The sequence below is a fragment of the Silurus meridionalis genome, chromosome 4 (genome assembly GCF_014805685.1).
Source record: "Silurus meridionalis isolate SWU-2019-XX chromosome 4, ASM1480568v1, whole genome shotgun sequence".
NCBI lineage: Eukaryota > Metazoa > Chordata > Actinopteri > Siluriformes > Siluridae > Silurus > Silurus meridionalis.
The window spans coordinates 33989005-34006401 of record NC_060887.1 but is presented as its reverse complement, the minus strand read 5'-3'; the positions used below and the strand labels follow the sequence as shown (position 1 = coordinate 34006401).

The 17397-nt window shown below is 39.3% G+C and overlaps 1 protein-coding gene across 2 annotated transcripts in view; it reads left to right on the top strand.

Annotated features, from left to right (window-relative positions):
* The window catches only part of ccny (cyclin Y), a 62221-nt gene that overhangs the window by 27219 nt on the left and 17605 nt on the right, over positions 1–17397 (top strand). Inside the window, exons 2-8 of one of the 2 annotated variants that reach the window (XM_046846977.1) lie at positions 3609–3683; positions 5238–5258; positions 9637–9671; positions 11030–11133; positions 12076–12111; positions 13353–13410; positions 13522–13641. In XM_046846977.1, coding sequence (XP_046702933.1) covers positions 3609–3683; positions 5238–5258; positions 9637–9671; positions 11030–11133; positions 12076–12111; positions 13353–13410; positions 13522–13641 — 449 coding nt within the window. The remainder of the gene's footprint in view (positions 1–3608; positions 3684–5237; positions 5259–9636; positions 9672–11029; positions 11134–12075; positions 12112–13352; positions 13411–13521; positions 13642–17397) is intronic. The other variant, XM_046846979.1, reaches the window with a different exon arrangement.

Genomic DNA, 17397 nt, shown 5'->3' with positions numbered 1-17397 from the left:
ACAAGGGATAATTGCTTACTGCAAAAAGTGGAACCGTAATTAATGGTACTATCCAAAAGTACCATTCAATCATGCTGCTTAACCACAGTGTGGCTGAATAGAATTTTGTGAAAATGGTTTCGACTGTAACATGAACGATATATTTCTTTTAATAGGGCTCATCAGGGATAAACTAGTAGGCACTAATGGAATAGTTTAGGTTTTATAACCTACTTTTAGGCTTTATATACCTATAAAATACAGCTAAAATTGAATTGTAAAATGGGGAAGTGAACACATGGAGAGGAAGGAAGAGGGAATAGAGAAGTGATGGGGAAAGAGAGACCTGGGGGAGCCAAAGAGAGACCTGGGGGAGCCAAAGAGAGACCTGGGGGAGCCAAAGAGAGACCTGGGGGAGCCAAAGAGAGACCTGGGGGAGCCAAAGAGAGACCTGGGGGAGCCAAAGAGAGACCTGGGGGAGCCAAAGAGAGAGGGTGATGGTATTAACTTGGTGATTAAGGCATTGGGGTTTGGATCCGGAGGTTGAGTTCAAATCCCAGCCACACCAAGTTGCCACTCCTGGCCCCCCGAGCAAGACCCTTAACCCCATAGCTGCTCAGTTATATGAATAAGATTAAAAAAATTAAGCCGCTCTGCATATGGCGTTTCCCAAAGGCCGTAAAGGCAAAGAGAGAGGACAAAGAGTGAACAATGGTTTATCGCTGCTGTACTCTAATTAGACCAGGACCTTTCTTGTCTCTATATCGTTCCACATCACATACAAATCTGTCTTTAAAACCCAAACCTGCATGACCTGTCACTCATATTCCTACACGAAACTAGATGTTGACCGATAATGGATTTGACCAAAAACTAGGTTGGATCGTAATTGCCGATAACCGATTAATCAACCAATTTTTTTAAATGGATACTGGATAAAAAGAAACAAAACAAATAACACTCCATCTAAAATGCTCCCAAAAACTGTCTTGCTCATCAGGAGTAAACAATTACAAGGAACCAACACAGACGATGAACTTGCACGTTCTTTTATCTGTGCAAAACTGTTTTGAGACAATGCCCATTGTAAAACAGGCTATACAAATCGAATTAAACTAGTACTGATCTTTAAAAACAAAACCTACTGAATCATGAAAATGTGCTTAATCCAATAAATCCAATAATTTTTTAAAAATGTAATGAATAAATCATAAATAAAATATATAATATCGCGCTCTCCGTGCAGCACGCAGTCTAACATGTAAATACAACAAACAGCACTTTGAGTCAGCGAGTCGCCCCAAAGGCCACTCTCGTAATGGCAGCAGACCGGAAGCCGGAAAAACTATCGGTATACATTTTTGCCGATAGTTCCAGCAATCAGCGATTGATCGGTCGACCTCTACACGAAACATCCAGCAATCACTGGCAAATTACCCATTCTGCTTTGTGCTGGTCTCTATTCCATCAACCAGGTGCTTATACACGGATTATTTATGACCCGGTCGGCCCGAATACTCAACTCTGATTGGCTGTAAGATCTGAGTTCAAGCAGTTGTACTTGGAAGCTTTGATCATTTTAATCCCTGTTCTATATTAATGTGCTGCCTTATGAACAGCTGTAATCATCGTAATGTACAGTCACAATTCAACACACAGTGCCTCTTAAAAAAAGTGTGTGTGTGTGGGGATATAACAGCTGTCTGCATCTGTATGCCACACTTCCGTGCCCATGTAAGGGCACATGGCACATAGACTGACAGAAACAGTATCTCATCCTGCTTGGCTTTCACATGGGCGAGGTATAAACACAGAGGAACGCCAAAGACGAGAGTTTCACTCTCTTGGTTCAGACAGACTGTAACCTCCTGACACTTTACACCCCAAAATCTAATCTATTCTCTTCTTTTTCTGTCGTTCCTCAGTCTCGTTTACTCCCCCATGGGTTATAAGGTCGTTTCCTATTATTTTTTAATGCCTACTTTTTTTGCTCTTATACTGGTGTGCCCTCCACTGCCTCGAAAAGCTACTTTTAACTGCGCAATACAAAAGAAAAAATTATGATCGTTATTACTATATGTCACTGGCGCAAAGATGTTTTGTATTGGACGTGTATTCGATGTTATTTCGGATGTGTTGATCCTCATACGTCACCTCAAAGTCACGTGATACACTGTTTTATCAATGTTGAATAAATATCACTTATCATGACTGTGGTAGCACTGTTGGGTGTAGCTCCAGGCACACACCTTCAAACTATACTTACGTGTGTGTGTGTGTGTGTGTGTGTGTGTGTGTGTGTGTGTGTGTGTGTGTGTGTGTGTGTGTGTGTGTGTGTGTGTGTGTTGGTTTGTGGTTCTTCAGCAAATGTGCTGGTAATGCAGATGTGCACACTTTCTTTATCTTGCACTGTCTCTCTCTCTTTTCCTTAGTCTGTCACTTCTCTCCCACATGGTGCTGAACTCCATCTTTTATTTATCACCCTCCTGTGTGTGTGTGTGTGTGTGTGTGTGTGTGTGTGTGTGTGTGTGTGTGTGTGTGTGTGTGTGTGTGTGTGTGGTTAAGGTTCAGGATCCTTTGAGGCTCGAGTGGCTCTCACACGGCTTCAAACAGCTTGCATGCACAAAGCCCTCTTCTCTTTCTCCTGCTTTTTTTTGTGTGTATTGTATCCTCATGATGCCTCTCATTTCATTAACAAAGTGCATTAACCTGTCTGTAGGACACACACTCTTTCTCACACACACAGAAAAAAGGGATGGTGGAACTGAACAATTCGGCTCCCTGTAAAGCTGAGAGGAAAGGCCTGTGTTTCCTCTCTGTTGTGTGCTGGGTGTGCCTACATCTTTCCTCTTCCTGTTCTGAGATGATGACGATGGTGTGTGTGTGTGTGTGTGTGTGTGTGTGTGTGTGTGTGTGTGTGTGTGTGTGTGTGTGTGTGTGTGTGTGTGTGAGAGAGAGAGAGAGAGACCGATTCATCAGTTTGATAATTATTCGCCACTTGACATTGTTTGCTGGATCTATCTGCAAAAAAAAAATCATCCGGATAGTTTTTCCGGGTCGTGTTATACAGTATGAGAGCACCCTCCAGAGGATCACAGATGTCAAGTGCTGTAGATTTTTCTTTTTATTATTATTATACAATTTTTTTTTATTAATTTTGGATGTAGTTGTTTTTAGTTATTTGCAGTGTTACTTTGTTTCAGTTTGAATGCATGTCTTATCTTCCTTCTTATTTTTTATTCTAATAAATATATATTTTTATTTTTGTTGTATTTAACACATTCTCATAATCCAGCAGTTTATTATTGGAATAAAGTTCAGTACTCTGTTACATGGAGTTTTATTTATTTATATTTTTTATTCAGTATCTGTTTTAAAAGTTTATTTTCCATTTTATTCAGTCAAAAAAAAGAAGTTCAAGTCCAAACCCTTTTATTTTGGACTGATTCATGCTTCTTAAACGAGTCAATAAAACCAGCAGTTACTGGTGATCCCTCTGGTGTCCGTGCAGTGTAACTGCAGCTTTGTATCACGATTGATTCTCTGGTTCTGCTCGTTTGTTGATCTCCTTCACCTGGCCCACGTTTTCATCGCTAGAAAATTGAATGCTGCATATTTTTTTCTTTCAGAGCTGAACATGGAGTACAACCCGTCAGATCACCCACGCACCAGCACCATCTTCCTCAGCAAGTCTCAGACGGACGGTGAGTGTGTGTCAGTGTGTCACCTTCTTATTGCCTTGAGAATGATGACTGTGAGAAAGGCTAGGTTATATATTTTCTTCGTTTTCTGCAATAACATGGTCATCATTTTACGTCATATTGATTTTGGCGATATCCAAAGTGGCAGAAATATTGTTGGTGTATTCTGTTGTTTTATGGGGGGTTTGTATACTTAACTCTACTTTATATACAGTAATCCCCCCTCATCCTTTTACACACTTTAAACACACACACAACGTTTGCAAGAATAAATCGAGATATATTTTGTGTAAATTGGTAGCAATACAGTACACTATCACACTTATAGTGAGTACATGTACTGTACAGTATAGAGTTCTGTAGTAGCGTAGCCTGCGTGTAGTTTCTCTGCTTGTTTATTGGCAGAAATGTCATTACGTCAAAAAAGGGGCGGAGTTAAAGATACACGTGACATTTACATTTGCGGCATTTAGCAGATCAAAAGTGATTTGAGTCTCCAGTAATGAATAAATCTACACTGGTATGCAAGAATACAAACCTAATATAATTATAACCCTTGAATTTTACATAGCAAACTTGCAAAGTGCTAATTTAAGTGTTTCAGGAAGGAAAGGTCGTCACCGCATTCTTGACTTTCTGTACTGTGTTAACATTTTACTTCTTTTTTTATATTGAGTAATTATATTTTTATAGATACATTTTATTATTTTAACATATAACTCTATAAAAACAATTCCCTACAAGTCTTTTTAGGTCTGTCGTTCTATCCGCGATAGACCGGGAAAATCAGCCCAACTAATTAGTTATGTGGCAAACGCAATTCCGCAATCAACCAGACGGGGGCGCGAGATTCTAACCGCGGTAAAGCGGATGATTACTGTATGTATAATGTGCTTTAATACCACTTAAAGCTTTGTTTGTAGTGTATTTATGCAGTATGTGCATTATGTATTTGTTGAAAATGACCAAAATTCTTGGCCACGCCTCCTTTAATGCATCCAACAACCACACAGACTTCTCAGGTCGTGCCTTTTTTACTGAGTAATAGTACATTTGTACAAATAAAAGAGTACTGTATCCTGATAGAGATGTGGGACACTGCTTTCAGTGCTTACAGTGGTTGTGTGTGTGTGTGTGTGTGTGTGTGTGTGAATAATGGTTTCATTTAGCTCTGTGCCTCTGGCTGAGATTGCACTGGGAATCAGCGTTGTGCTCTGTGTGAGATGCTGTTAGTGTGATTTCCAGCTCTTTTTAATGCCCATCATTAGCACCTTTGTTTTAATATAAATGAACTCCCTGAACACGTGTGTGTGTGTGTGTGTGTGTGTGTGTGTGTGTGTGTGTGTGTGTGTCGTGGTTTGGAGCGTGACTGATTCCTTTTTTTTTTTAAGGCGATGTACAAACCGAAAAAGAGTAAATTATAAAAGTAGTAAAGCACAGCGCTGCTGATGGCGCATGAATAAACCCGATTAAATCCAGAAGAAAAATGTGTCCTCTGTTTAATACTTTATGGAGAAATAATCCCGATAAGAATTCACATCATTTCTTGTCTTTCAGTTGTTCCTTCCAGCAAGAAAGGTACGTCCAATACCAAGGCTAATGAAAAAATCGTATTCCTGTGTGTGTGTGTGTGTGTGTGTGTGTGTGTGTGTGTGTGTGTGTGTGCGCGAGCGAGTGAGCGAGAAAGCAGCTGTTCTCATTAAGCGGTCCTGTTCATCGGTCACGAATGCTTCATGTGCTCAGTGTTTGTCTAGACTTTTGTTTTTGGACGTTTGCATGTTGGGTTTTGTACTGGAGAAATTATGCTGATTTTGCTAACAAGTGATCAACTTTATTTACGATAACGCCCAGTTTCACACTATAGTTTAAATTGTATGTAAAAGATCAGATAACTCGACCTTTGATCATTTCTTATTTGAACAGCTATAATTTAGGGTACTGTATTGTGAGGGAATTTATAGATACACTGGTTAGTGTTCTGGTTAGATATGGGGTTGGGGTAAGATTTGCGGGTTGGGGTTAGGGATTATCATTAGGGTTGGGATAAAAATTGGGGTTAGGGATAGAATTGGTTTTAGATATAGAATTGGGGTTGGGATTAGAATTGGGGTTAGGGATAGAGTTGGGGCTGGGATTAGAATTGGGGTTAGATTACAGGGTTGGGATTAGAATTGGGGTTAGATATAGATTTGGGGTTGGGATTAGAATTGGGGTTGGGGGTAGACTTGGGTCTGGGATTAGAATTGGGGTTAGATATAGAGTTGGGGTTGGGGTTAGATATAGAATTGGAAGAGTTGTGGTTGGGATTAGAATTGGGGTTAGATATAAAGTTGGGGCTGGGGTTAGAATTGGGGTTAGATATAGAGTTGGGGTTGGGATTAGAATTGGGATTAGATATAGAGTTGGGGCTGGGATTAGAATTGGGGATAGATATAGAGTTGGGGTTGGGATTAGATATAGAGTTGGGGTTGGGATTATAATTGGGATTAGATATAGAGTTGGGGTTGGAATTAGAACTGGGATTAGATATAGAGTTGGGGTTGGGATTAGAATTGGGATTAGATATAGAGTCAGCTGGGACTAGAACTGGGATTAGATAAAGAGTTGGGGTTGGGATTAGAACTGGGACTAGATATAGAGTTGGGGTTAGATATAGAGTTGGGGTTGGGATTAGAATTGGGATTAGATATAGAGTTGGGATTAGAACTGGGATTAGATATAGAGTTGGGGTTGGGATTGGGATTAGATATAGGGTTGGGATTAGAACTGGGGTTAGATATAGAGTTGGGGCTGGGATTAGAATTGGGGTTAGATATAGAGTTGGGGCTGGGATTAGAATTGGGGATAGATATAGAGTCAGCTGGGATTAGATATAGAGTTGGGGTTGGGATTATAATTGGGATTAGATATAGAGTTGGGGTTGGGATTAGAATTGGGATTAGATATAGAGTTGGGGTTAGAATTGGGATTAGATAAAGAGTTGGGGTTGGGATTAGAATTGGGATTAGATATAGAGTTGGGGTTAGAATTGGGGTTAGATATAGAGTTGGGGCTGGGATTAGAATTGGGATTAGATATAGAGTTGGGATTAGAATTGGGATTAGATATAGAGTTGGGGTTGGGATTGGGATTAGATATAGGGTTGGGATTAGAATGGGGTTAGATATAGAGTTGGGGCTGGGAATAGAATTGAGGTTAGATATAGAGTTGGGGCTGGGATTAGAATTGAGGTTAGATATAGAGTTGGGGCTGGGAATAGAATTGGGGTTGGGGTTAGATATAGAGTTGGGGCTGGGATAGAACTGGGGTTAGATATAGAGTTGGGGCTGGGATTAGAATTGGGGTTAGATATAGAGTTGGGGCTGGGATTAGAATGGGATTAGATATAGAGTTGGGGCTGGGATTAGAATTGGGGTTAGATATAGAGTTGGGGCTGGGATTAGAATTGGGGTTAGATATAGAGTTGGGGCTGGGATTAGAATTGGGATTAGATATAGAGTTGGGGCTGGGAATAGAATTGGGGTTAGATATAGAGTTGGGGCTGGGAATAGAATTGGGGTTAGATATAGAGTTGGGGCTGGGAATAGAATTGGGGTTAGATATAGAGTTGGGGCTGGGAATAGAATTGGGGTTAGATATAGAGTTGGGGTTGGGAATAGAATTGGGGTTAGATATAGAGTTGGGGCTGGGATTAGAACTGGGATTAGATATAGAGTTGGGGCTGGGATTAGAATTGGGGTTAGATATAGAGTTGGGGCTGGGATTAGAACTGGGATTAGATATAGAGTTGGGGCTGGGATTAGAACTGGGATTAGATATAGAGTTGGGGTTGGGATTAGAATTGGGGTTAGATATAGAGTTGGGGCTGGGAATAGAACTGGGATTAGATATAGAGTTGGGGCTGGGATTAGAATTGGGATTAGATATAGAGTTGGGGCTGGGAATAGAATTGGGGTTAGATATAGAGTTGGGGCTGGGAATAGAATTGGGATTAGATATAGAGTTGGGGCTGGGAATAGAATTGGGGTTAGATATAGAGTTGGGGCTGGGATTAGAATTGGGGTTAGATATAGAGTTGGGGCTGGGATTAGAATTGGGGTTAGATATAGAGTTGGGGCTGGGATTAGAATTGGGGTTAGATATAGAGTTGGGGTTGGGATTAGAGAACACGTTCTGGCTGATGGATTTCACTCAGGAGAATAAAGTAAATGAAGAACAGCGTTAATGCACTGCTTTGCCATGCAGTTCAGGTGTGTTTACTGAGTCATGCCACTGTTTTCATTCTGTATTGTACAGGCTCCTGCAATAGCAATGCAGACTTAGTGTGTGTGTGTGTGTGTGTGTGTGTGTGTGTGTGTGTGTGGTCAGTCAGCAGTCTAGAAGGCAAACAGCTCATGCATGCTGCTATATAGCTGTTATTTGTGCAGCACCAGACTGTTCTCGCTTAAGCTGGTTTGTGTTGGCACAAGTTGAAACTGTGTGTGTGTGTGTGTGTGTATATGTATATATATGTGTGTGTGTGTGTGTGTGTGTTTGTGTGTTTGGGGGGGTTGGAGCTGTCAAAATTAAAGCGTTAATAACACGTTAACTCAAATCCATTTTTAACGGCACTAATATTAAAAAAAAAAATTTAATAAATAAAAAAAAGAGAAAAACCCCTTAATGCAGCACACATTTATTCACAGTGTTCTTTTATTTACTCAGATTTAAAAAATTACAAAATAAATAAAATTCCACAGACTATTTTTTTAATCACTAAACATTTGTTTTACTGATGCTCCAAGTCTTAAATCAGCACCAAAATCCACCATAACACACACACACATCCGGCAATTAAAACCGTCCGTGTGGAAACATAGCAAAAGTTCTTTTTGTTGTTCTGATGATTTACGTAACTTAAAACACCATCATTTCTTAAAAACACTTACAAGAGTACATTTTCACGAGCTTCTCGGTCATATAGAAATGTAAACAGGCTTGTTTGTTTCAGTAACTGCTTCAGTTCAAAGAAAGAGAATTAATGGGAAGCTTTGGTTTTTCTATGTTTTTTGTTTTTTTCCAATGTGGTTAATAGACATGAACAAGTTCTTTGAAAAAATGTATGACCTTTGAAACATGTCTAGTGTTCATGCTCTGTGTTGAGTTCGATTTCACTAATAATAAACGTAAATATTTAATTCTTTTCACAGCCCTAAACAATTTAAAATAAAATGCCTGCTGCTTAAATTACATAAAATAATATTTCATAAAAATAAAATTGAATTAATCAAATTAATGCAATATACTTTATTATATTGATTAAATCGTGTAATTGATAAATTGGCACAAAATTAATAAATGGATAAATCTAAATAGTTTACATTTGTAGACTCCATTTGGGTAATACGTGTGTGTGTGTGTGTGTGTGTGTGTGTGTGTGTGTGTGTGTGTGTGTGTGTGTGTGTGTGTGTGTGTGTTTTACATGAATATATTATTTTCCAAAGATATATTCTAGGTAACTGTTATTTCAGCATACGTTTAACAAATGTCTTTATTCCTTCCATCCTAAATTCCTGAAGGAGAGAAGCTTGTAGCCCATTCCCTCTCTCGCCGGTGTAACACTACCCACTTCCCCTCTCCCACACAAATAATCGAAAGCTTTTGAGATTCCTGTACACAAGCGGCCAAACCCGCAGCAGCATGACTTCAGAGTCGCGGTGAATTTGCAGAGGCGGCGAACAAACACAGGGATTTATTAAGCAAACGAAATCTGAGTGCAAACACTCCTCTGCTGTAATCGTTTATTTTATTTCATTTTTTTTAAGTGTGTATTGATGTGTGTACTGATGCGTGTGTGTGTGTGTGTGTGTGTGTAGTAGCTTTGGCTGGGGCTGCTAACGCTTTAGATTGTGTTCATGTAATGTTTAGAGTGTTTGCTCAGGCGTGTTTCACTGACACACACGGTTTCTCTTTACAGTCCGGGAAAAGAGGAAAAGCATGTACGTGAACCATGTAAGTGGCAACACACACACACACACACACACACACACACACACACACACTCTCTCACTCCCTCAGAGCTGGTATAAGCAGTGGTGGATGAAGTACAGAAAGCATGTACTTGAGTTAAAGTAGAGATACAGTAGGGAAAATATGACCCACTTGAGGAAAAGTACAAAAGTATTTGCCTTTAAATGTATTTAAGTATCCAAAGTACTATGATTTATTATGGCTATAATCTTCCTGTTATCATTATCACAGGAAAAAAGACTCTGTGACTCTCAGCACACCGATCTATTAATAGAAAGATATTAATGAGTCAAATCACTAATTGATATCTATTCAAACAATCAAGAGCCCAAAATCTTTTTTTTTTCCCAACAATTTCAAAATAATCGCACAAATAAGGTCACGGGTGCTGTGGAAAGTTTCAATCAGGAGTTTCTTCATCACTTGTTCCTCTCAAAATGTTCTGCTTGCTGATGAATTGAATTGAAGCTGAACTGTATGTTAGTACCACATGGTATGACGCCCCCTTGGTGAACCACCGCTTTAAAAAGCACCTCTTTTGCTTCAGCTTCGGTCACTGGAAGAGTAAGAACATATTCTCAGAGCAGTCCACAATACATTTTGGAAAAGTGCATGTATAAATATCACTGTAAATGAAAGAACCATAAAACTCCTTGGCTACAATTGTAGCCATAAAATTCATACAACATCTGTATCCTTATAATCAATGACTTTTAAATGAGCTTGTAAGCTGCACTGGAGATTCTCCTTACTGACCTTTTCAGTATCACAGAAAACCCAAACAATAAGTGTGAGTTTAACTACAATCCAACTAGACCAGTTTGGCTGTAATTGTTTTGTTGCTACACACATTATGATAAACTACATACTATAAATTATAAAGTTATGCAGCTAAAAGAAATATTGTTGCTCTATATGTGTAAAAGCAGAGCAGGCAACATTATAACCTAAATGATATACAGATATGAACCCAATTTATTAAATACATTAACTTGTACCCTCCTCGTAACAAGATGAGTGATAGGGCTGCATACACACCTTTATCTTTTGTCTATCTATCTCTGTCTGTCTGCCTGTCTGTCTGCCTGTCTGTCTGTCTGTCAAATTAACCATCTGTCTGTCTGCCTCTCTTTATCTTTCTGTCTGTCTGGCTCTGTATCTCACCTATCTGTCTGTCCTTTGTTTTCTTTTGCTATGCCTCATCCTCTCTCTCACTCTTTCTTTATACTTGATGATAACATATGTCTATTTCTGTGTGTGTGTGTGTGTGTGTGTGTGTGTGTGTGTGTGTGTGTGTGTGTGTGTGTGTGTGTGTGTTTGTTTGTTTGTGTCTACTATAGCTGCACCCATCTGGTCCAATGAGACGCAAGTACAGCTCCTGCTCAACTATTTTTCTGGACGAGAGCACAGTCAGTCAACCCAACCTCAAATACACCATCAAATGGTACGCGGTCCTGCAACAACACACACAACTAAGATATAACAAATCTTAAAAAGGAAGGGAGGAGTGATGTATATAATGCATATAAACCGGTGATTGGATTATAGTTTTTTTTTCCTTTTTATTTCTGTTTATCTCTGTATCTTTAATATTCGTCTGTCTGTCTGTCTGTGTTTGTGTCTATTTATCTATCAATGTATCTGTGTATCTTTCATATTTATCTCTGTCTGTCTGTCTGTCTATTTATCTATTACTCTATAACAATCTCTCATAGTCGTCTGTTTCTATGTCTGTCTATGTCTATTTATTACTTTTTATTCTTTATCTCTGTATCTTTCATATATACATCTGTCTGTTTTTCATCTATCTATCTCTCTGTCTGTCTTTCCGTGTTTGTGTCTGTCTATCACTTTCTGTTTATCTTTCATATTCAGATCTATCTGTCTGTCTGTGTCTATTTATCTATTATTTTGTCTGTCTGTCTGTGTTTGTGTCTATTTATCTATCAATTTATCTGTGTATCTTTCATATTCATCTGTTTCTGCCTGTCTGTCTGTCTATTCATCTATCACTCTATAACGGTCTTTAATATTTGTCTGTTTCTATGTCTGTCTATTTGTCTATATATGTCTATTTATCTATCACTCTTTATTCTTTATCGCTGTATCTTTCATACATGTCTGTCTGTCTGTTTTTATCTATGCATCTGTCTGTCTGTGTTTGTGTCTATTTATCTATCACTTTATCTGTGTATCTTTCATATTCAGATCTGTCTGTCTGTCTGTCTATCTGTCTGTCTGTCTGTCTGTCTATCTATCTATCTATCTATCTATCTATCTATCTATCTATCTATCTATCTACAGTTAATGTAAACCTATCACTAATCGATCACAGTGGTATAAGAGTCATTTCTCAGTGGTTACTGTTTTTTTTTTTTGCCCACAGCGTCGCTCTTGCCATCTACTACCACATAAAGAACAGGTATGTGTTGACATTGTGGTGAGGATGTGGTGATGATTAGTGATCTGTGTGGGTGTGTGTGTGTTCACTGCAGTGCAGGTTCTCAGAGTGAAGCAGGGTGTCCACCGAGTGTTAGCATCCATCCCAAACCTGGTGCTGCTGCACAAAAATAGCCCAGGATCCATAGTGCTAAATGCCACACACATCAGAAGTGATCTCCATGGGCACAGGACCCAGTGGGGTCACGGCTGTTTCTTCTCTCTGAGCACAGCGATTAAAGACGTGTGTGTGTGTGTGTGTGTGTGTACTGATTTTTTGTCTATAACAGTATTACAGATAATTGTTACATCCGCTTAATGTATTTATACTTCATTCGCTTCCTTAAAACACTGTTTAAAGGTAATGAGGGAAATAAGACATATTTTTGGCCAAATGTATTGGGACACCTGACTTTTTCAGCCTTATTTTTTCCCCCAAAAAGCTACCACAATTTTGGATACTTGAACTAGGGAGACCCAAACATGTTCCAGCATGACAATGTCCCTGTGCACAAAGCAAACTCTATGAAGAAATGCTGTACATTGGTTACAGTGGAAGATTCAAATTATCTCGTTTTTAAAGTTCAAGCAGTAAAAGTATTAGTAATTAAAGGATAGTGGCCGTGTGTAAAATGCCACATATGATCGACATCTCTCATGAAGAAATCTATAAAATATATATATTTATAACAAATATGTACCAGGTGGAATCAAAAAGTTTCCAAACTAGTTTTGTAACACACCAACAGATGGCAGCACAAGGCTGCACTCATGGTCACAGGGAGCACCGACTTTCATAAGTCACTATTTTGACCTTGTGCATCATCACGTCTGCCATCATGTCTTTTTTCTCACTTCTGCACCCTACTCGCCCCTACTCGGCTCTTCGCTCTTGTCCCGATGATGAAGATCGAGCTCAGTGATCTTCGCTTTGACACCATTGCAGAGATCCAGTGCAATCAATAAAGTGCTTTCTTTGTAAGCCAGTCTGGAAACTTTTTGATACCACTTCGTATGCATAGAGAAAAATCATACGTTTCCTGGAAAAACGTTTCCTCCGGGTGCAACTATGCATTTCTGACCTGATCTTTATATGAACTTTGAATTCTCATTGGTATCAGAATAGGATTCGTGGAAGAGAGCTTCTGACATGGCTGTACTTTCTTGTTTACGGATTTCCTGTCAATAGTCCACGCTTTAATTTTGTCCTTTTGGTCATTTCAGAGATGCAGACGGTCGAACGGTGTTGGACATATTCGATGAGAAGCTTCACCCGTTGTCGGTACGTCACTGATCTTACGTAATGCGCTTTAGATTTACAAGAGAAAACGCAGTATGTTGGATATATACAAATATACACATCGTGCAGATTTGTTGTGTCTGTGTGCTGCAGAAGTCTGAGGTTCCAGCGGATTACGATAAACACGATCCGGAGCAGAAGCAGATCTACCGGTTCCTACGGACGCTTTTCAGCGCCGCACAGCTCACGGCCGAGTGCGCCATCGTCACTCTGGTGAGGCTCGGGTCACGGGGGGTGGGCACACAGGGTCCAGGACCTACTAGTCCTGTTAAAGTAAATAAAGTTTGGGCAGTAGGTTATAAAATATGAGTTATAAAAGTATTGGGGACACCCCGATTTTCCAGCAATATTTGCTTCTGACCCACACATTTGAAGGCTCACAATCATATAGGACGTCTTTGGGTGCTGTAGCATTTAATTCTCCCTTCACTTGATCTAGAAGTCCCGAACCTGTTCCAGCATGGCAATGCCCCTGTGCACGAAGCCTCTCGCAAGCGCCCCAACGCGTCGTACCGCACATACGCTGCTACTTTACCTGCCTCACAAAACATAAAATATTTTGATATTTATGTCGTAAGATCGTAAGAAAAATTGTCGAACCTTCGTAACTTGGGGACTTTGTGTAATGTGAACGCTGACTGTACATCAGGCCTCCTAGCCTCCCTGACTTTACTAACACCCTTGTAGCTGAATGGATCGCACACAAATCTCCACAAGCACATGCCAAAATCTAGCGGAACATCTACCTAAAAGAGTGGAGGTTTTTATAACTACAAACAGTGACTGGGACGTTCCAAAAATTCCTGTCAGATGTCCACAAACTTTTGCCCTAATGTAAGTGCAAAGTGGGTTATAAAGATGTTAAACTTTTCATCCTCACTTATTAATAGTAATAAAATAAATACAGGAACGATGAACAGATGAATAAACGAACGAGAGTCACCTTGATATTTATCCGAGTTTCATTCATGGTGAAAGTATGAATTCTGTTTAATATACAGATTTTAACTTCTTCAGCAGTCTAAACTGGTTGTTTGGAGAATAAATGTATTTCCGTTTCAGTCGTATTCTAATCAGCTGTCCGAGCAAACAGGTGAGAACTAGTTTTTTAGTTTAGCCCAAAGACCCTTAGAAACAGGGTTGATGACCGACATCCCAAAGATGACATTGTGGTGAGGTGTGATATGATGCAGCTGTCTGCGGGTTTTATGGTCAGGAAGACGAGCTTGTTTTAGCCTGTCGTCTGTTCTCACGCCTCCAGTCAGAGACTCAGCCCCAATCCAACATCAGCTTCTTATATCTCACACGCACACACACAGACTTCTGGAAGAGCCACAGTAGTAGATTTCTTTTGTGTGTAGGGGAGGGGGGGTGGGGGGTAAATAATAAATAAAGCAGGTTTTTACAACCTAACAAACATCATGTTTGCACTCAGCCTGGGTTTTTTTTTTGTTGAAGGCATCAGTCATGGGTTGCTGGTAGCTAGGGCAGGTTGCTCCATGTCATCTACCATACAGCAGGCAGAGAGAAAAATGTAAGTTTGGGTTTAAACTGACTTAGATTGGGTGGAAACAGGCTCGGGCTCAATAAAATGGGCGGGGACAGAGATCCGATTGGTTCCGATGGAGTTAGAGAAAGGAAACGGATCAAATTAGTTTTAACAGAAAGTAGAACGGAGATGAAATTAGAGGTGGGAAAAAAAATTGGATTGGTTATATAGGAATTAGAGGTGGAAAAAGAGATTGGATTGGTTATATAGGAATTAGAGGTGGGAAAAGAGATTGGATTGGTTATATAGGAATTAGAGGTGGAAAAAGAGATTGGATTGGTTATATAGGAATTAGAGGTGGAAAAAGAGATTGGATTGGTTATACAGGAATTAGAGGTGGGAAAAGAGATTGGATTGGTTATATAGGAATTAGAGGTGGGAAAAGAGATTGGATTGGTTATATAGGAATTAGAGGTGGGAAAAGAGATTGGATTGGTTAACAGGCTCGGCTCAATAAAATGGGCGCGACAGATCCGATTGGTTCCGATGGAGTTAGAGAAAGGAAACGGATCAGATTAGTTTTAACAGGAAGTAGAACGGAGATGAAATTAGAGGTGGGAAAAAAATTGGATTGGTTATATAGGAATTAGAGGTGGAAAAGAGATTGGATTGTTATATAGGATTTAGAGGTGGGAAAATAGATTGGATTGGTTATATAGGAATTAGAGGTGGGAAAAGAGATTGGATTGGTTATATAGGAATTAGAGGTGGGAAAAGAGATTAGATTGGTTATATAGGAATTAGAGGTGGGAAAAGAGATTGGATTGGTTATATAGGAATTAGAGGTGGAAAAAGAGATTGGATTGTTATATAGGAATTAGAGGTGGGAAAAGAGATTGGATTGGTTATATAGGAATTAGAGGTGGGAAAAGAGATTGGATTGGTTATATAGGAATTAGAGGTGGAAAAAGATTGGATTGGTTAACAGGCTCGGGCTCAATAAAATGGGCGGGGACAGAGATCCGATTGGTTCCGATGGAGTTAGAGAAAGGAAACGGATCAGATTAGTTTTAACAGGAAGTAGAACGGAGATGAAATTAGAGGTGGGAAAAAATTGGATTGGTTATATAGGAATTAGAGGTGGAAAAGAGATTGGATTGTTATATAGGAATTAGAGGTGGGAAAAGAGATTGGATTGGTTATACAGGAATTAGAGGTGGGAAAAGAGATTGGATTGTTATATAGGAATTAGAGGTGGGAAAAGAGATTGGATTGGTTATATAGGAATTAGAGGTGGGAAAAGAGATTGGATTGGTTATATAGGAATTAGAGGTGGAAAAGAGATTGGATTGTTATATAGGAATTAGAGGTGGAAAAGAGATTGGATTGGTTATATAGGAATTAGAGGTGGAAAAGAGATTGGATTATATAGGAATTAGAGGTGGAAAAGAGATTGGATTGTTATATAGGAATTAGAGGTGGGAAAAGAGATTGGATTGGTTATACAGGAATTAGAGGTGGGAAAAGAGATTGGATTGGTTATATAGGAATTAGAGGTGGGAAAAGAGATTGGATTGTTATATAGGAATTAGAGGTGGGAAAAGAGATTGGATTGGTTATACAGGAATTAGAGGTGGGAAAAGAGATTGGATTGGTTATACAGGAATTAGAGGTGGGAGAAGAGATTGGATTGGTTATATAGGAATTAGAGGTGGGAAAAGAGATTGGATTGGTTATATAGGAATTAGAGGTGGGAAAAGAGATCTGATCGTTATAGTGGAATTGGAGAATGGAAATTTAAATTGGATCGGTTCTTATAGAAATTGGAATGGAACATGGATTGGAACAGATTAAATCAGTTTTTGTATGAATGGGAAGGAAATTGAATTGGTTCCAGTAGATTGGTTTCTATTAGTTGTAATGAAAATGAAGAATGTGAACAGAGATCGAATTGGTTAAAATGGAATTGGGTCTGGAAAGGAAAATTGATTGTTTTAATTGAATTCGAGGTGGAAACAGATCAGATTTGTTTTTAACTGAATTATGAAAGATGGGAACAGAGATTGGATTGATTGTAATGGACCTGGGGCTGAAGCTGAGTGTGGTCATGATGGAATTGGGGAACAAAAATGGAAATCTGATTGGTTTTAATTGATTTATAGGTGTTATTAGTTATAATAGCAGTAGGGTTATTACTAGTTGAATTAAAAACAGGAGAGGTGGTCTGAACTGGTTATGGTAGAATTGGCAGTGATGGGTGGATGGGATTTGTTGCAGTGGATTACAGGGGCATTTTTGAGTTTGGACTGGGATCTGATTTGGTTGTGTTTGCAGTCAAGGAGAAGCTACAGTCCGCTCTCTCCATTAACCCTAGCGTATTTCTGTTATAGCTTTTATTTGTGTGTGTAAACATAAGGAGCTGCAACAAACCAGTACTTTGTTAAACTGCTCTTTCTCTCTTTCTACCATTTATCACTGTG